Raw genomic sequence first — 20,353 nt, 5'->3', positions numbered from 1 at the left:
CACATTCTTTGAAATTGTTATTACTCTGAAAAATTGCTGTTATCAGGCTGTTTTGGAAAATTTGGATTTTTGACACTTCCTTGCATTCCTTGCATGAGTTTAGTGGGTTTTTCTTCTTTTTCTGGTGTTGGTTGTTAATTTTTTTTTCATTCAGACAATGCCTGCAAACTTTGGTACCCCTCTTCAAATTAGATTTTCACATTGATCATGTGTCACTTTCTAAGCTGCTTGAAAGACACAAAAAATGGTTCTGAAGGCTAACTAAAGGATTTGTACTTTGAAAGCTGGGTATATAGACACCTCAATTTTGGAGAAATGTGGTTGTTGATGCAGTATATTACAAGTGACTAATACTAGTAAAATTATCCCAGTGTGACTTTGAAACCATTAAACCAGTCACTAAAAATATCTTATTAACTAAAAGCAATTCTTAGTATAAGCAAAGGACAATGATGGATTTTCCAGTATTCAGTAGTGCGCATGTGTATGACTGACAACTAGGAAATAAAATTTAAGATGGAAAAAGCTAACAATAGACTGTGCTGGTAAAATTTACACTGGAATCAGTGATGATATTGAGTGGGAGAACAAAGCAGGCAAACTAGAACAGTAACTAGCATAAAATACTAAACATTTTAAAGCAAGAACTGCATTTAAGTATATGGAATTACAAAGTGGCAGCCCTATTAAGTACATTTTGAAAGTGGATCTCAGATGCTCTTATTAACTAGATACAAGAACTGAGATATTGTGGAGCTATTAAGAAGACCAAAAAGGGAATAAACAGGACAGCCAACCAATTCTTTATTCATCAAATAGCCTAACCTTCAAATCCATAACTCTCCAATTTAGAGATGAGGATGTGATGTTAAAGGCCTTGCAGGAATCCAGGTAGACTGCACCAGTTCCTCAAGTGATGCAGAATGAAGTTTGCTTTTTTACATGACCTCATTTTTTTCACAAGTTCACGCGTTTGTGTAGTTACACAGGACATAGCTGTCACCTGTGTTAAAGCATCTTAATAAAAATAACCTTAAGTCTAAATAACATTAGTGTATTTGTTGTGGTTCTTCCAAATGTATCTTTCCTTTTGTTGTATAGTTGATGTGAAATAATGTATTTCTTTCAACTGAAGTGAAATGATTGTATGCTAACATGAGAAAAAAAAAGAATTGTACTTGAGACAAAGAGAGAAGTAGTGCTAGAGCTGGAAACAGCTTAGTATAGGTGGTTTCCAAGTCTGGATTTCTTCAAAATGTCAAAGAAACCTGTTATCTTCTCTACAGTAGATTCTGGTTTCTTGGAATTACTTAGAGACAATGGTTGCAGAATCATTTTCTGCTTGGAAGTTCCAGTTAGAGACGTTAGGTACAGGATGAGAAATTAATAGAATCAGTATCTACATTGTTTAGAAAACAGGGTCAAGTTGCACTCACTCATATCACTGGCTGTCCTTAGCTTAACGCTGTTTCAAGATAGTGTTGAAAATTATGGACTAAAAATAACCACTCTAACTGACAACTAAATGGAATCAGACCTTTAAGGCTGTTTTATGTAACACAGAAAGGGAAGGAGAAGCCAGCAGACCCAGACCAAGAAGGAAACTTTCCACCAAGTTAGCATAGCAGACTTCTAGCTTTCATCTTGTGAGTTCTATGTTTACTGCTACCCCTAAGTATGTGCATGAGTATGTGGAGAACATTGTGAGTCAGGAGGCACAAAAAATGTACAAAATTTCTGGTGTGTCTAAAAGAAGTTTTATAACTTCTTACCTAGTCAGAGCTCTCTCTAGGGGAGAGCACAGCTAAGAGCTGCATTTTGGTTGTAGTTTCTGCACCTGTGACAGGGCTAGGTAAGCTCAAGTATCTTAAAATGCACCTTAAAGAAAAGTGGGTTATTTATGAGGGCAGTAAAGAAACAAAATATCTAGTGCAGAAACCATCATGTATGGTAAACAAGTGCAGTCCTTGAGACACAAAAGTATTAAGCACATGAATAATGAAACCTACTCTGCAAGCAAAATGTAGTTTCAGATCTCAGGGATTTTTTTGTCCACTGATACTGTCTAACCTTCTTCTGTGCATTTTTCTTTCTATTTTATTGTTGTGTCTCTGTATCATAGCTGTTCTTCACTGTTTTGATATGTGGTGTAAGCAGGACCCAGTCTGTCAAATGGCACAGCATCACACCTTCCTGCTGTCAAATGTCCTTTGCTTCAAGGACAGCTGAAGCATCGAGTTCCAGTGTTGTTTCTTTTGATGCAAACACTGAGAATGCGAGAGTCTGTTATGGGAAAGGAATTTCCTCCTTGTTTGTTAATCATTGTAGAACTTAATGATCAATATAAACTGCTGTGTTTCTGTGTTTTGTTGTCTTCTCCTTTTTTTTTCCTTCCTTCTTTTTTTTTTTTTTCTTTTCCTTCCCAATCTTGTCAAACAAATCTGTTACTTAGTTAACTCATACAATATTTTGTTCTTCATAGTGATTTTTTTTTTTTTCTTGAATGTCATCTTAAGAGACCTGCGTTGTTTCCAGACACTTTGACGTTCTTGGTCTAATACCTATCTTTTATCTTTTCCAGGAGGCAGGAGCTGATACAAAGGCAACGATTTCTCAGCCCAAGTGCATGACACACTCACTCTCTTAATTCAGTGCTATTTACAAAATGTCGGATTTATTCAGAATAATTGCATGTGCAGTTTTTCCAACATTAGTATTAGCTGTCTCAAATGAACTGAGTGTGGCAGTTACTAATCAACATCTTATTACCCGTCTTAGAGATGCTGGGATGCTACAGTGTTGATGGGAAATATTATGTAAAAGGGACTGCTCAGAATTTGTATGGCAACACTCATATATAGAAACATTGCAGGGGACAGCCTTCTTGGATGAGGCCTTGGTGCATTAAATTCTGTAGCACACAAAGCTAAGGTAGTTAAAAGACATTTTTCTTTTCTGGTAAATCAGGGAATGAGAGAAAGCAATGGTTGAAACCAAAGGGATGTACTGTTCATATTCCAGGGTGCATATAGAAGCTGTAAGTTGAACAATAAATCATAGCCTGTAATGCAAACAGTAGTGCAAACCTTTAGAACACAAACATATTTGTGTGGTTTCCTTATGCAAAACAGTATAAATGGAAAGTGTGTTGTCCTTTCTGCACTCTAAGAAAAATTATAGGTAGACTAAACTGAAAGTGGAAGTGAGATGCCAGTTGATTGGCCAAGATAAGCAGTTTGCTCCAGGTAAAATAATAACAATGGAAGGTATTGCTGTATTACTACGGGGAAGATATTTTTCACTGAGGCATCTCAGATTTCTACTGTATCAGAATTCTGCCTATGGATGTGTTTGTTCTTGCTCCCGTGGGATGAATCTCTCTCTCCCAAATGGAAATAAATACAAACTTAGGGATTTCTACCTTCCAGGTATTCGCTACTAGATGTTGTGCTGAGGGTTTCTTTTTCTGAGTAGGAAAAAAAATCCTTCTCTCCCCTTTTCTTTGGTTCTGGACTTTCCTTAATCTATGTCATTATTATGTTGTTAGGTGCATGAGAGAGATGCAGTTTGAATTGCTGCCCATGGTAATATCAAGAAGTATCAGACACTTGTAAAGAAAGTCCTTTGTGACTGCTCAGGATCAAACCGAAATAAATACAAATGGAGTTTTGATCTGGAAGGAAATTTTCATCTCCTCATACTTCCCCAGGTCCTGACTGGTAAGGAGACTGAGATGTTTATTTTTCACTGTTTTTGAAAGCCTTAAGTGCATCTTTCTTTCCCTCTCTCTCTCTCTCTTTTTTAAAGGGAATAATGCATTGCTGATATTCCCTCAGGTCTTTTGGCTCTTCTCTCTTGTGACAGTGCAATGCCTGAAATTCTTATCTTGTACTAGAAGCCTAAAAGAGCACTTAAGTGTACTTATGCAACAGTGTGTGTGTGGGGGGGGAGGGGGAGGAGGGGGGGGGGTGGAAGGGAGTGTCATGGATTGTATCTGTTCCCCTGTAACCTTTTACAACACTGGCTACCTTTGATGCCTCTGTCCTGTGTATCCATATTCTCCCTTATACTCAGTGCATTTTTACATCACCTGTAGTGGAATTTTGCAGTCCGTGCATTGCATATTTTGGATGGTATGCAAAACCAAATCTCTGGCATCCTGAGTATCCCCACAGTCAGGACTACTTTCCCTATCCTGGTCTTCTCTGAGAACAAGACCTCTGTGTAAGCACTGCAACATAAACTTATTGCTGCTATGCTGCACACCCCAGGTGGTATAAACCTGGTGAACACTGCTGCCCAGCCTTGTTCTCAGTGGATCAGTGCAGGGCCAATTGCTTCATTTCCCTGCAGATCAACTCGTTTCACCCCACAGATGTGACTTTCTGCTCCATCCCTGCAGTCAGCTGTGGCATTGCTTTTTTTTATACTGTCATGCTTTTCTTTTCGTGAGTATGCACTGAATTTTGTTTTATTGTAGAAAATAGGCAGCAAGTACACAAAGAAGTATTTTTTTCTGCTAACATCACTGCAGATGCTAGTGTAGCCTTCCAGAAAAGTCTACTTTGAGTGTATTTCACTAAATGTAGTTAAAGAGGGCTTTTTCACAAATATGTAGCTCCTGTGATTCACACTCTGGTCAAAAAGATGAAGTTAGTCTGCCATGTATATTTCGTCTGTTGCATGGCAATCAAAAGGTTGCAGAAAATTCTTTTGGTTTCTTATTCTGCAAAAGTTACACTCTTGCAGCTTTATCATGTCAAAAGCATCCAGAAGAGTTAGAGTTGCAGGGGCAGGCCCTCTGTATAAAAACAAAATTCTAATATGCATTCTGCCAAATCCTTGGTAATATTATCTTGAATAATGCATACTTAGAAGGAAAATTATTATCTTCATACTAAGAAGAGTTAACAAAGAATGAAATTAATAAATCAAACTCATTTCAGCTTGATAACTAGTTTTAAAAAATTACAAGATACATGATGGTTTCTGTGTGATGAACTAATATCCTGAAGGAAGTGGATGGATACCAATAAACCTCAACAAAATGGTGCAGAAACAGCAATTGGCAATAACACTGGGTTGGGTAGAAATCTCCGCTATCTCTAGATTTAATCTTCAATATGTCAAGATTCAATGCAATCAAGAATGAATCAAGTGTAAACCCAATTGGACTTTTAACTAGCAGCTTTTTTTAATACTACTGGGCAAATCTGATAGTCTAAGAACAGGGAAAAATAGGCTTTTCCACTTCTCTGAAGAAATGCAGGCACTGACTTGCAAGATTTAAGGAAAAGTTAAGGTTGAAACGATATATCTGCTGAAATATTTCCTCTAGTATGATAAAAATGATCTGCTTGCTTTTCCCTTGTCTGAATAGAAATGACCTTTTTCTTTCTAATAATGGAGAAGCAGAATGTGTTAAATACTGTTACACAAAAACAAATCAAGACATGACTGTTTTTTCTGAAGTGATTCATAGGGAGTAAATACACTCCCCCCTCCCCGCCCCCCCCAGCTGCTTCTTTGGGCCTATGCACACTGAAACTAAAGGAAAGTACAGGTGAGACTGATGGACTGTTCTCATCTGATCCTGACAGATGGCACTGAGGACAGAAAGAAGGGTCATCCTTCTGAATTAAGCTCAGTCCATGATATCAACTGGAATGTATATAATGTACAACAGCTAGGTTTCACCATCACCTCCTATCTCATGTCTATTTTCCTTCTCTCTTTCTTAAGGTCTTTTTCTGACCTCTGTGTGTCTGTGATTTCCTAGGAGGTGTGACTTAACTGTTTAAGACTGTGGCATGTCTTGTTTCATTGCAACCCATGACTAAAAGGGCAGCTAAAAGCAGTGTTGTAATCATCAGCTGCTGCTAGGAGTTTGCCAGGTTTTGGAGTGGTTGATAAGACCACACACTGGGCCTGTCCTTTCCCGGTTGCAAATGTGAGCTGCTCTTTCTTTTCATTTTCTGTACTTTTCTTCTCTTCTTGAGTTACTTCCCTCAGTTACTGCTCTCTTTAGTACAAAGTACATGGGCTTTCATTTATAAAAGCTCACTCTGAAGACTGTAGGTTAAGACAGTGGATAATAAAAATATATTTACTGTTCTGCTCAAAGTGTTTTATCTTTCCCATTTTTTTTCTTCAAAAAAAAAGATTCAAAGCATCTTAGTGGTGTTTCCTCTGTGAAAGCAAACTGTCATTTTTAAGCTCTAAATTCAGATGCTATATACTGCCATACTAAAATAGATGCTTTTGACTCACCTTTTCTTTACAAAGTAAGACGTTCTCTCTGGTCATCTGATAGAAACTGTTTTGACCATTTGAGGAATGCCCCAACTATTTGGACATCTGCCTGACTGGTATCCTACCCTGAATTTCTCATAAAATTTTATCTTTGGCCAGCAAGAACAATTTTTTTCTGAATACCAGCAAATACACAAACTTGGAAAGGAGAAATGAAATAAGCTTATAAACGTTTTCCAACTCTAATCAGAGACCAAAATATTTTCTATCTGCAGGAAGATCCTCTAATATGTATTTTTCAAAATGGAGCAGACATAAAGCATGACTTTTTAAGTATGAGCATAAGATTAAAGCAGGAGCTTTCCACACCATTTGGTGTATGGGCCTAAGCATACTACATAAATTGGAGGAGACATTCTGCTTTTAATTTTGTGAAAACTAAAGCTGTATATCATGCCATATGTCATGAAACAAATAAGTGCTGCTCTGTGAATAAATCTCGCTTTCTGTGCCACTTGAAGTGGATCAAATAGTACTTTTCAGCTGCACTTGCACTTACAATGGGCAGAGCTCAGAGGAGGTGATTATGCAAGCACTGCAAGGGAAAATAAATGCATAGAAATATCACTGCAAATAGCTGCCTCCTTGAGATTCAGTATATATTTAGTTCCCATGTTGTCTCTTTCTTTCACCAGTAGCGAAAGATAATGAGCTTCAAGGACTGTGGGAACTAGCAATTGCAGCAGAACTGAGTTATCATACAAAAACAACATTAAAAGGACAACGGGAGATCATGCTTGATGGGAGAGGAAGTGCAGGACTAGGCTTGTGACTACTTGAATGGCAAAGGAGGTCAGGACTCGTTAAATGTCCTGCTTTGTGATTCTTTTTGTTTGCTAGGACTAATCTGTCATGTGTAATTTGAATGTTTTATCTAGCCCACAAACCTTTTTTTTTTTTTGTGACTTTTGAAAACAGATCTGAAGTGAAGGGGCTAATGTGGAGAGAAGTGGTAGTGGTTTCCCTTGCAGCCAAATAACATCAAAACACAGCTGAAGAGCCCCAGAACCATTGCTCATATAAATTGGGTGGCTTGAGCAGGGTAGACAATAGCACTATTAATGCAGACAATAGCTATGCTAGAGCTAATAATACCTAATGAAGGCAAAAATTGTTGAACAGTTCACTTCCCTAGGTTACTGCTGGATTTGAACGTGCAATAAACATAGTGTGAGTAGACAAGATCTCCGTGGCCCAAATGGGAGCTCATTTTCTTGGCCTGTAATGAAAGTGCATATCTGTAAGAGGACCAAAGCAGTTTTGGTGCTTTCATTGTGAAAGTCTAGTTCAGTGAACAGTGCATAGTTGCACTGATAGTTTTATCCTTGCTTAATGCACAATATACTTATTTTGTATTGTAGGGTAGGTCAAGAATGTTGTGTTATGCTTTAAGATCACTAGCCAGGGACTGAAATACACTAGCAAATTTTGTAATCTTGTTAGCAGGACAAGAGATGAAGAATATTGCCTTCTACTAAATCTGGACAATCTGAATTGTTAATTGCCATTGCTTATTGCTTGGGAGCTCATTTTAAGTTTCCTGTAGCATTCAACTAAAAAACTACTAATATTTTCCATAACATAAAATCTTTATTCTCTGCTGCTTTGTAGTAATATACATCTAGGTAATGTAGGTGTAAAATGTTACTGAACTGTTGTTAGAAAGCTTTACGCCCACTTTTTGCTAGTATCCGTAACTACACATATTTTGAGGCAAGCACAGAATCAAGCCTTTAAAATAAAGTTCAATAAGCAGATTAGGTGAAGTTGTCAGAGAAAGCTGAGCTCCACAGCTGTTGTTAATGCCAGAAATCATGACGTATTGTTAAAAAAAGCAAATGTTAATTGGACAATTAAAATCTCCATTTACAATATGCAGAAAAGCTTGTGGGTTCTGCTTTAAAGTAAAGCTGAGTGTTTCAACTGAAAACATGCCTGCCTTGAAATGAAATGTGGAAATTTCATAAACCTCTCATATCTCAGTGAGTGACTCTGCAGTGCAGTTTCCCTTCCTTGCTTAGAGATACACTGGCCTGTTAGAAATGTTGAAGCTGGATGATGCTCCACTCTTCCTGTGATTTGAGAACAATTATTCTATTCAGATTGAGCCATCCTGCCCTAAGTTGGCCTTTTCATGCTGTGGTTTCGAAGCAGTTAACCCTTCTGAATTAGACCAATAAAATCTCCAAAGCTACAGAGACAACCTTGGTGCCCTTAAAGGAAAATGGTCTTAAAGTGTGATTCTCTAGGCTTTAATGAAGCAAAACCATTCAGTTCACAGTTACTCACTGACAATGTTTCAATAGTTACTTCATGATATAGGTTTTATGTGATGTTTTACTGTATCATAAAGCATATAATCATTGTTGTATAAATAGTTAACAGGCTGCAGGATGTTTTCTTACTGGGAAAAGAGCTGTGAACTAAAAAGAGTGAAAAAGGAAGATAATGAACTGTTATCATTGATTTTAAAGATTTTTTTTTTTCCTAAGCAAAAGTAAAGATGGGATTTAAGTGATATTCATTAAAACAGTGAATGAACATGAAACAGTCTCTGTCTATGAACCAGGAAAGTGGGAACACCTCAATTAAGGATTTTGGGTGATGCAAGTAGAAAATAGTCCAGGTCTTTTCTGATTCCTTACTGATGCATGCCTGCATGTGAGGAGAATGGATCAGAATGTTCCAGTTGTTTTTTAAAGCCCCATATTCTTTGAACTGAATTGGAACTTTGATAGTGACATCAACCTGAGCTACATGAATCAGCAGAATCTATGAACTGGGAGAGAGGGTTTAACAGGAAGAATAAGGTCTGGAGAGAACTATTTATTACTCCTGAAAATTGTGAATAAGCCTCTAAAATACTTAAATATATCTGTTATCTTACTAGATCAATATTATCACTTAAGAAGTGCAAAATATCTTGATTTGATGAATGATTAGTGTATTCTTGAACTTAACAAATACTAAGTTATTGAGTCTTAAGTGAGATTAAAATAGAATCTTGTACAAGATTTTTAATAACAATAGGTTTTCCTACTAACAAAGATTTTGAATCAGATAGTCAACCACAATCAATTATTTGTGATGAAAGGAGGGGAGAGCTAGATGGTTTGCAGTAGATCATTGCTTGCTGCAGAAAGTGAAAAGAAACTGGTCTTTATGGATTTTAGATCCAGTTTAGCATGGGAAACTGTATGTGTGTTTAAAATAACAACAGAAAAACCTAAATACATATTTTCTGAGTCCAGGGTATTATGCTCTATATATTTTGATTCAGATGTGTCCAGCTTTTCTCCTTATTTAATTCAGTAAGCAGTCACTTCCCAGTTTCTAGATGTTACATGTTTTATTAGTCCTGAGGGCATAAACAAAATTCAGTCTATCAAACAGTGTTATTCTGCTCTTTGTATCTGTTGTAGTTTCAATGGAAATAAATAAGAAGTCATTACTTTTGGGATGACTTATATACATTAACTATTATTTTAAAATAAATATTTATTAGTTTTTTACCAATTTGTTAATGAATATATATTTTTAAAAATTGTAAAAGTGAAAGGGGAAATTGAATGTTGTCTACTTACTATATAGCACTGTCCAGATATCATATCTACAACAATTAAGTGCTTCTTGTGAGTGGAATGTAAGCACAGTGGTTTTGATTCTTAACCTCTTTCACTTCTTAATAGCTACAGAGTCTAATCTTGAATTAAGAGCTAAGCATTTTTTCCTCTGCATTACTGCAGCAGTGTTTAGATTTGCGGCTTTTGATGTCCAAAACCGAATTATAGCTCATACATTCCCTTCTAGGGAGAGTAGCTCATGCAGGGGACACTAGAACAACTTAATGGAAGTCTGCAAAGGATTCTGGAATCAAATAATCAAAATTATAATCGAAAACAAATGCAGCACCCTATAAAATTATCACATATTTAAGAAACTAATAATAAATTGTGAAATCTGTGGAAAAAAATATTATCAGGACAGATTTTTCCCGTGACTGTGTAGGGAACATCTATGTTGTGTTTTGTTTTTATTTTTCCCTCCAGTTATCTGCACTGGCATACCAAGAGTTGTTTTTGCTTACAGATGATATTTAACTGTCACCCCACTTTGCTACCCAGTGAAGAAGTAGAAACAATACCCTGTCACTTATGTGACACCATAGACATCATAAATATTCTCAGACTAATGAAAAGTGTATACAGCCCAAAATTACACAGTCACATAACATCTATGAGAAAAATACCTTCCAATTGCTGGCATCAAGGATATTAAATTGGAAAATGGGCAGTCCAACTGAACTTTATGGTGATTATTATTATTTCTTTTATCGCTAGTTTATGATCACTTAAAATAAGTTAAATACTTCTCTATACAAGTAATATTATTTTAATTTTATCTCAAGACACAACAATTATTGGTTACTTCTAGTAACTACTTGCTAGTAAGTTCCATCTTTGGTAGCTGGTATCTGATTAATACATGTAATTCAGAGAGCTGCTTTTCCCTTAGCAGAATTTCCATGCTGTTCCCAGTGATAAGCACATATAGTTGTCCTAGCAGCCATGGAAATATTTATCTACATCTCCTCAGAGCAAAATGTAAGCCTGCTGTATTGCTGGAACTAAAACAACAACAACAAAAAAACCTCATCTGAAACAATTTTCCTTTAAGACTGACTAATCTCTTAATCATTTGAGTTCATCAGGGTTCCTGGATATTCATAATAATAAGAGGTTTCCCCTACTTTGTTCCAGGTTGTTATTTAGGTACTTGGATGTGAACTCATTCAGAAAAAAATCAGGAATTCTGAATACTGAAATGCTTGCTTGAAAATATGTTAGAACATCTTGCAAAGCTTATTATATCAACTCTTTGCTACTGCATTGATTTTTAAGAAACTGACATGTGAATAACATCAATTATTAGTTAAAAAGCACCTTTCAATTGCTATTTAATTGGCTAAGTAATGGTGGAAATCTAATTTCAAGAATGCAAACAGAAGAGAGAAGCAACACATCTCAGTTAGTCAGTGAAAACTTGAGTATTGGGTATGATCTTGTATATAATCACAACCATACAGTAATACTGTATAGTTAAGGAACCTGTTAGAACACGCAAGCCATGAGGAAAATTTGTTTTAATGATGGTATTTGGTGTTCACTTTTGATGTATACTATTGTAAATATAATATATTAATGCCTCCAAACAAACCAAAGGAAATAACTCAAAAAAATCTTGTTTTGTTCCTCCCAGCAGCTTCCAGTGCATTGATCGGGGAGTACATCAGAAACTTTGAAAAGTAATGAAGACTCTATGGAGACAAGAGCATGAAAAACCAAGCAAATTAATTCTCCAAGACCTGAAAAATAAGATTCATAGCTCCTCCTTCATGTTACTGATTTCATATGCCATAATGAAAAAAGACACTAACAGCTTTGAGCTTTGCCAAGATGGATGCTTCAGATAGTGGTAATTTCTTAGTTCAGGGGAAGAAGTGTAAATTTTTAGGCTTGGCCACTGGCACATTCCATCCACACTGCAGTTCAGAATGAGCTCACAATGTTCAGCTGACAACACGAAAAAGTAACAGAATGTCTCAGAAAATGGCTATTCATGTCCAAATACAAAATGCAACTTTTTGGAAGGACTTTCCTATAATTAAACAGGAGCTTAATTTTGGACTTGCTTTTGTATTTGCTTAAAACTGAAGCTTTTCCTCTTTTATGAGAACTTCACTGTCATTGTACTCTTACATGAACACTTGTCCGTGATATATACTGAGTACAGGACATATACTTGACAACAGACATGCAGTTTATGTTGTATTTTGTAGGCTCAGGATGAGTACTACTAAGGAAAAATGCAGCATATTACTGAACTCTGGGGATATCATTAAGCATATAAATATGTATTAGTTATAAGAATACATAATTGATAGTTGGATAATTGACCCTCTGTCAATTTGCAATGGACATTTTAAAATTCAATGTGGAATCAAATTTACTCATTTTGTTCATGTTTTCTTGTCACAGCTGGGATCTCAGTTGGCATTGATTTTATACTGCTTGTATTTCATTCTTCAGTGGTATTCATGAGACAGAAGATGATGCAATCATTTTAGTTTTATACCATATGGAATAACATGCTTTCAGACAAGACTGGTATCTGTCTAAGGGTGACTTCGAAGTCTTACATGCTGTGACAAACAGCATGAAGAGGAAGGACAGTAGCTGCCCCATATCTTTCCTTCTGGCATTGTCTCATTCTATGCTTCTAGGAAGAGTAAACTTTGCATGGTACTATGCTCTGTAACAGGTAGAAAACAAGGGGAACTCCCAACTGTTTCTTTCTATGTTACTGCATACTCAGTGTTTACAGTACTTATATAATGGACAACAGACGTCATTTATTTTACATAGATTACTATTTTGAATGGGTAAATACAAACATATTTCTGCACCTTCTCCTAACACCATATTAAGTTTCCTAATTCAGATGGTTAAAAATTGTGAAATGAAAGTGCATAATAGTGTCTGTGCATGTTCACTTATGTCCATACCCTCCTGGAGTACCTCAGATACAGTGTTGCACTGGTGCTGCATCACTCCAAGAAACATATTTTCAGGGAAGACTGGTACAGGCATACAATATATTGTCACACTATTGCTTCCTCGATAAACCAAGACTGTAGGAACAGTTTGCTGTTTGCTTTTGTTCCAAAAGCAAAATGAACAAAGTAAATTATGTGTCACCGTGACAATTACAAATGTGTACAAAGATGGGCAGGCTTGAATGGAACTGTAAAAGAAACATGGCAAAGACAAGACAACAAATAGAAGACTACATGGGGAGCAGCAAGCCACACAGTGTAGGGGAAATTATGGACCAAAGATTGGAAAGGCTACTTCTATATTGGAGGAAAAAAGAGCAGACATACTACGTGTGTGTTAAAAGAAAACTGGTTAGCCAACTAAATATATGTTAGAATTGCAAGAAGTGGCAATTTTCCTGCTACATTTTTTCCTCTTTCTTATCTTCAGAGGTTTTGTTAAGAACCCTGTCTTCAAACTGGCAGAATTATTGTAGTAGGAGGAGAAGCAGTCTTTTTTTTCTGTGAGCATTTTTCTGTGGAAAGCTTGCTTGCGAGTGGGTGCTAATAAAAATCCTCAGACTTGTGAAAAACAAAGAGGATAATCTAATGTAATGTAGATTAAAATTGAGCAAGTGAGAGTTGGGAACACAAAGTTATTTGCCACAGGAATGATTGGCATCTTGAAATTTGTTACAAACAGTCTTGTAGCAAACTGCTACTGTTTCTTACTGTATTTTTCCCAGCAGTTAATCTAAGCAACAATCTTGTGAACTATACATAAATTCCCAATATGACATAAACTGTTATGTTATTTCTACTTCAATAAAGAGGAAGCTGATTTTAATTATTTAACACAATTGATTAAACATAGCTACTGATTACAACCTCACACTGGGTAAAGTACATTCCCTTTAAAACTCATCAATCCAATCACCTGGATGTTTTAAGAACACTTCTCATCTTTCCACATGGGTAGAAAAAGGCTTCTTGTTTTGGGTGGAAAGAGACACATACTTTGTAGCTGATTGTTGTGGTTAAGGTAACATAGAGGAAGTCCATGGCTAAAAAATCTAGTTTTGGCCTTTTTGTGCATGCACTGATTTTGTATTTTGTGCATACTCTATATTAAATAAGAAACATGTACATGTATGCATTAAAAAATATATGTGTGTTGTATGTGCATGTGTAAATAATAGTTCTTGATGAATAGTGTAACGCCGTCCAACTATATTTGATCTTTTTCACCCTGTTCAGAAAGCCATTAGACTAATCTTTACTACTTTTTGCTTTGTTTCTTATGCAAATTACGTAGCCACATGTGGTCTTTGCTATCACATGATATCCTTCAACTAACTGGGAAGGTCCAACAAATTTGATAGCATGAGAATTTTCAGGACGAGTTTGCATCTCACTAAACAACAAGCAGCCCGATTATGAACTCTATGTCTGTAGGCAACCAGGTATCACCAGTTCCAAGAACAAATTTCATTATGTCATAATGTTGTACTGAAAACTGTACAAACTGTTTCAGCCAGTGATGTCACAGGGAACTATTTATAGCTTTTTCTTTTCTTCCTTTTATATGTCCTTGCCTTACATGCAGTAAATAAAGCAGGCATCTCATTCACCACTCATCTACAGACCGATATGGAAAATATTCTCCTATCACTGAATCGAGAACCACATCCCATAAAATGAAGTGAATTGACCTTTACATTCATAAGAAAAGAAATGTTTGCAAATTGTTTTCTGAAACTGACTTATTCTGCATGTGGGGTAAAGTGCAATCGAGGTGTTATTTGTTCAGTGCACCTTCAAATTCAGACTCCAGACTTTTCTCCTAGCAGGAGTCTGTTTCAAGAAATATCTTTCAACATTTCACATCCTTCATCATGTGGAGGAAGGGATACTTAAGAGGTTTGTGTATTGTAACAATATGAAATGTAGTTTCTTCACTATTTTTTTTATACTTAGAAAAAAAGTATTTTACAGGAACAAGTTTGAGAGGTAAAAATCTCTCGAAGTCAATGAAAACAGAAAATTATAAAGGGACTGATTAAGCTGTCAACCCTGGAGCTCATCTGTAGAACCTCTGATGCTGTTCTGTTGGCCTTGTGGGTTATGGCTGCACTTGCAGTTGCTCATCTAACAGAAGAACTGTTTATCCACAGCTGCCACGATCTTGACAGAAATTAAGTATTACTTTTTCGCAATGCCTTCAAGCAATGTGAAGGTAAAAACAACGACAGTCGTACAGCCTGTCACTGACCCTGCTTTAACCACTCTCGCACGTTTCAGAGGCCGACGCCCGGCGAATCCGCGCCGCGCATTCGTAGCTCCGCGGAGCAGCCAGCAAGGGGCGCTGCGCGGCGGGCTCGGCGCAAGGAGGGAGCGGGCTGCGGATCACCTGCAGCAGCCGGGGGGGGTCGGGAGCTCCTCCCCCCTTCCCGCGGTTAATCGCATCCCCGTCCGCCCGTAGCAGGCACTGGCGGCGCGGCGTCGGGCAGAGCTGTCCACCTGCGGCAGGCGCACGGGCACCCGCAGCCCGTTCGCTCCCAGCCGCAGAGCGGTGCGGTTGTGAGCAGCGTCCGGGAGGAGGAGAGAGAGGGGGAGCTATGGCCGAGGGGGGCGAAGGCGAGGACGAGATCCAGTTCCTGCGAACTGTAAGTGCCGCGCCGAGCTCGGGGCGGGGGCTCACGGGGTGAAGGCGGCTGGGGGCGATGCTTTGAGGAGGGCTGATGGGGGACGTCGCGTGCACGGGCGGGGAGGCGAGGGAGCAGCTGGGGGAACCCTGCCGGGGCTTTGCTGAGCAAGTGCCCCGGGCCCGCGAACGTGGTGGGGGGCGAGTAACAGCTGGCTCCGCTTAACCGGGCTGGGAGGAGAGGGGGACGGTGCGGAGGCGGCGGTGCGGGGGCACGCGGGAGGGGGAGGCGCGTGCTGGGCGCCCCCGCCGCCCCCGCGAGTATCTGAGCGCGGCTCCCACCCGCCGCTGTGCTCGCGTACTGCGGATACTCACCAGGCTGCGCTCCTGGCTTACGGGGCTGCGACCGCGCTCCTTCTGCAATAGCAGCGCTGAGCGAATCGCCTCCCACCCCAGCGAGGTGCCCGCTAACTTATAGGCGTTCTTCGCGCTGAGCACGGACTAACACAGCTCTTCTTTCTTGGTGTGAGCATCCTCAGTCCAAAGCACGTAAAGGCGCTAGAGCGTTTCTTCTCTGAGTTTAGCTCATTTGTCTGGAGGGCTGCGCTTCTTGCTTTTCTGGATTATTTTACTTCGTGCAATGCTTTGTTCACCTTCTGGGCCGTCTCCCAAGTGCTGTTTGTAACTGCAGTCCTAGTAAGTTTTGGAGATGGGTGTATTCAGACGGTGCAGTATCCAAACCCAGTCACAGTTCTAGGAAAAATTGCTGAGGTGTCTGTTAGATAGAGAATGAGATGCTGAAATAGCATGGTAACCCTTGTTTTCCCCCTTTTAATGCAGTCCAATGTAAGAAGTGTTAATGACAGATGTGTAGCAACAAAATGTATTTTAAAAGGATGGGAAAGCAAATTGCACAGCCTGTGCAAAGCACTTCATGTGCCATTTGCAGCATTATGGAGCTTAGATCTCAATTTTCTTGTGGTTTTATTTTTTTTTCTCTCCAATCAGAAGCTGGAAAGTAATAAATGTACATTCTGTTATAATAATAATTATTATTTTTGTTTATAGTTCTTGGAAACTGTGGTGTTACACAGGGAGGGATAAGGGTGTTATGCAACACTGGCATGAAAATTGTCAACTTTTCTTTTCCTCTTGGTATTATTTGGTTCCTACTGAGATGTTGTGTAACACCTGAAGACAAACCAGAAAATACTTGGATGAAAGAAAATGTGTCAGATCAATGTATAAGTTTTTATTGTTTGTCCTCTTACTGGAAAATGCTTTTGAAATACTTGTGCTGTCACAGACAGGCTTACTGCAGGTCTCTGTGTTAGGCTTAGCTCATGATATGCTGTTATCTGAATACTTAATAGGGAAAGCGAAGCTGTGGACATGATAATACTGCCGCGTACATATAGAGTAGTGCTGAACCATAGCGCCTGACAGCAGCAGCACATTACGTAAAACAGCACTCCTGATAATGTGCATCAGGCTTAACAGATTTCTGGCCAACGCAGCCTGAGACCATGCTTAAAGAATCTGTAGAATGTTGTACTGATGGAAAATGACCTTGAATGTGATAAGCTGAGGTGAAAGGGAATTCATGTGGTGAAATAATGAAAGACCTGAGAAATAGCCTTTTCACATGAAGTTTTTGACCCTCTAACCTGCAGTTATATGCAAGTAATAATTTTTAACTTCTCCTTATGCTTTGCTGAAGTTATGATCATGACTAGGTGAAGTCAGTTGCTTTAAGGTGTAACCTCAGTGTTTCAGTTCTTCTGTCCTTAAAGTTGTTTGGTTTAGTATTCTCTAGTGCTGTTGGGTACACATGGCTTTCTGAATGGCGTTGGTAGAAAGCACTGCAAATCAAATGTTACCTTGTAGCTGCCTCGATTTCTCCTTTTAGTTATTAATTTTTGAAGAAGTAATTGGGTACAGATGGATTTGTGAATGGTTTTGGTAGTTAAAATAGAAGACAACAAAGAACATCTTATACCAGCAAAAAAGCTTTCTGTGCAATGAATGCCTTAATCGTGACATCTGTGGACCTGCTACATATAAAAAGTGCTTTTTGAATTTTCTTCTTTTGACAGGTCTGGATAAACTTTCTGAAAAAATGGGTCTTTTTCTGACACTTCAAAATGCCTGTGATATCTTGAATTTTCTCTGGAATTCAAATACTATTTGTCATTTGTAATATTTCAAGAGAAATGTGAGACTTTCTTCAATAAAAAGATTCATTTCATTGTAGGTAGTAATTAAACTGGATTTGTATTTGCCATCTATGTGCTGATGTATTTTTGTGTATGCATATACATATACACACATATAAAACTTAGGTTTTCATGCATTCCTGCTTTGCCTAATGATTCCTCTTCTTTTGGTGCTCGTCTTATTTTTTTAATGAGGCGGTATCATGCGTTTCCTCCTACAAATTTGCTGGTTGGGTGCTTTATGTTTCTCTTTGGAACAATTTGAGTTTGATGTGACACTTTTGGATAATGAATGTAACTTGTTAATGCTCTGGGCTTCTGGAAGCAATCCTTACATTGGCTGAGATTACTTCCAATAGACTCAGCTTCAGATAGACTCATCTCTCCTTAAGGAAATCTTGTATAGTCATGTGAATTACATGCTTCTTCACTGACAGTGGTCTCCTTCATTAGTTGAGGTGTCCTGAGTTTTGGAAGCTATTCTGTACCTAGAAGTGATGAGAAATGTTGTAATGTAGCTATTAAAGCTTGTCACATTCCTGATGGCAGTGTGTATGATTTTCTGGAGCTGTGGGATTTCTTGCATTAAAGACAAGTGTTCTTCTTGGTGTTTATGGTAGGAGATATCATCAAGGCATGTTGAAGTGAGGCTGGCAGGGTTATGGTCTTCTTCACTGTCACTATTGGAATACTGATGTTCTCCTTTGTGCTCTGTGCTGCTGCTTTCTTTTTTCTTTTTTTCCTTCTCCTCACCCCCATCTGTTCAATAGTTTCTTTTGCCCTTGTGAATGTATTTTGTGCTGCCTTACTTTCCACGTAGACTTGAGTGTCACTGTCAAGGGGAAGTGTAAAAAGTGTAAGGGTACTTTCCAACACTGGAAATAGACTTTTAAATTAAGTTAAATGTTATTTAGGTCTGATGTGGGAAAGATTTTATTAACTTAGTGCTGGGATGTAGTACGTCAGATAATAAAAGAATAGAGTTCATGGCAGAGGATTTCTCTTCACTCAGAGTTGAAGAATGTGGTTTAGATGCGATTGCATGTGAGGAACAGGAGTTCTGTGATTCCAGAATGACTTCTGTTGTAGATGTTCATTATAAACAGGATTTAAACAAGGAACATCACTCCAAATGTGATTAAAAATCATATGCTTAGCTCATCAGAAATGAAGATGTTATGGAACAACAGAACAAAGAAGGAACCTGGGCAAAGATGATGTTAAAGTTATTGTAAAATTCTAAATAACAATAATTCTTATATTTCATTATGTGCATCAGGAATAAATTTTCTTTTTTTTTTTCTTTTTTTCTTCTTTTTTTTTTCTTTTTCTTTTCTTTTTTTTTCCTTAGCACTTTTCATACACTTCTCATCTTTAAAGTATTTTATCATAATATATATAAAGTTCTGATGGCTGCAGTCATCAAATATACAAACACAGCTGACAGTGTACAGTGATGAGAATGCTAAGAAGAACTTTGGATATTAGGAACAATTTTAGAAAAAGATAATATTAAAAATCATGTTGTTTACCCTTGGTTTATATTAATAATCCATCCCTGTAACAATCAGTATGTGACTTGCAAGGATTCACCAGGGAATATATCAATATCTATCTATATGAAAAGGGGCTGCACCCAGAAAGTACATGAATTAAGGTGAAAGTCAGGGAACTTTTCCTACTGCTTTTCTTTAAACTTAGGGTCACTTTAGAGAAAAAACAACACTGTTTTTAATACAAATTCCACACAAACATATGTTCCAATTTATGAAATAGGAGGAAAATAAAATTAAAGTTGGCTACATATAGACAGCAAAAGAGAAGTTAAAAACTGTGCATATGTAGGCACTGAGGTTTTCTATACTACTTTCTGATTTAAAAACTCATTGACATAAATTTGTTCAGTATTATTTGATGTCATGGTGCTAGTACTTAAGTAATATTCTTAACTGAGCTGGTAAATGGACACAGTTTAAACAGATTAATGAAAGAAAGGTGTTTATTTATTTTTAGTGTGATGTGATTTGAATTCTGATTAAGATTAAATAGGTCAGCAATGTACTTCACATATTGTTTAAATATATGTGTGTGTGTATGTTTATGTATATATATGTGTGTATATATATATATATATATGATATTCTCTGTTCAGAATGAGTTGTCTCTTCAGTTATTAGCAAATAATTGCTTAGAAATGCTATAAAGAAGTCTTATAGAGTGATCTGCCTAGCAGTATGTATGTTTGCTGCCATATGTTTGTTATATGTTAAGTTGCTTAAATAAATTGGCCAAATGAACAAAATATTCTTATAGCATGTCCAAACAAACAAAAATGTTACTTTTTGTTGATTTGTGATGGATCTTGTGATTGCAATGAGTTAATGAATGTCTCGCAACTCAGACCCTGTTGAAGGCAGATCTGTTGACTTAATAGAGCCAGGTTTTCATCTCCGGACCTGGAGTGCAGGTGGACTGGCTAGAAGTGTGTGTGTGTTGTTACATTGTAAATGTGGATTTGCTTCTGGAAATTATGAAACTCAGGAACGATTCAGTCTTTGGCTGGAATTGCTCCTAGCTGTGATATTG

The 20,353-nt window shown here is 37.7% G+C and overlaps 1 protein-coding gene and 1 long non-coding RNA gene across 13 annotated transcripts in view; both read left to right on the top strand.

Annotated features, from left to right (window-relative positions):
- The first annotated feature begins 1,556 nt into the window (after positions 1 to 1,556).
- Positions 1,557 to 13,311, top strand: LOC107311424 (uncharacterized). The gene is made up of 3 exons (XR_001554063.3): positions 1,557 to 1,646; positions 3,548 to 3,719; positions 11,572 to 13,311. It is a non-coding gene; the product is annotated as an uncharacterized LOC107311424 (long non-coding RNA).
- Positions 13,312 to 15,263: 1,952 nt separating this feature from the next.
- Positions 15,264 to 20,353, top strand: part of RYR2 (ryanodine receptor 2) — a 298,055-nt gene continuing 292,965 nt past the window's right edge. For 11 of the 12 annotated variants that reach the window (XR_014944723.1, XR_014944724.1, XM_085543326.1 and 8 more), the window contains exon 1: positions 15,264 to 15,573. Coding sequence is in view for 10 of the 12 variants with exons in the window: in XM_085543326.1 (XP_085399452.1) it covers positions 15,526 to 15,573 (48 nt within the window). In the remaining 2 variants the exon portion in view is untranslated. The remainder of the gene's footprint in view (positions 15,574 to 20,353) is intronic. The other variant, XM_085543328.1, reaches the window with a different exon arrangement.

This window comes from Coturnix japonica, chromosome 3 (genome assembly GCF_054131305.1).
Source record: "Coturnix japonica strain WE chromosome 3, WE-NBRP24, whole genome shotgun sequence".
In the NCBI taxonomy this organism is placed as follows: domain Eukaryota; kingdom Metazoa; phylum Chordata; class Aves; order Galliformes; family Phasianidae; genus Coturnix; species Coturnix japonica.
Note: the sequence above shows the minus strand (reverse complement) of the source record. Positions and strands in the feature narration are given on the sequence as shown.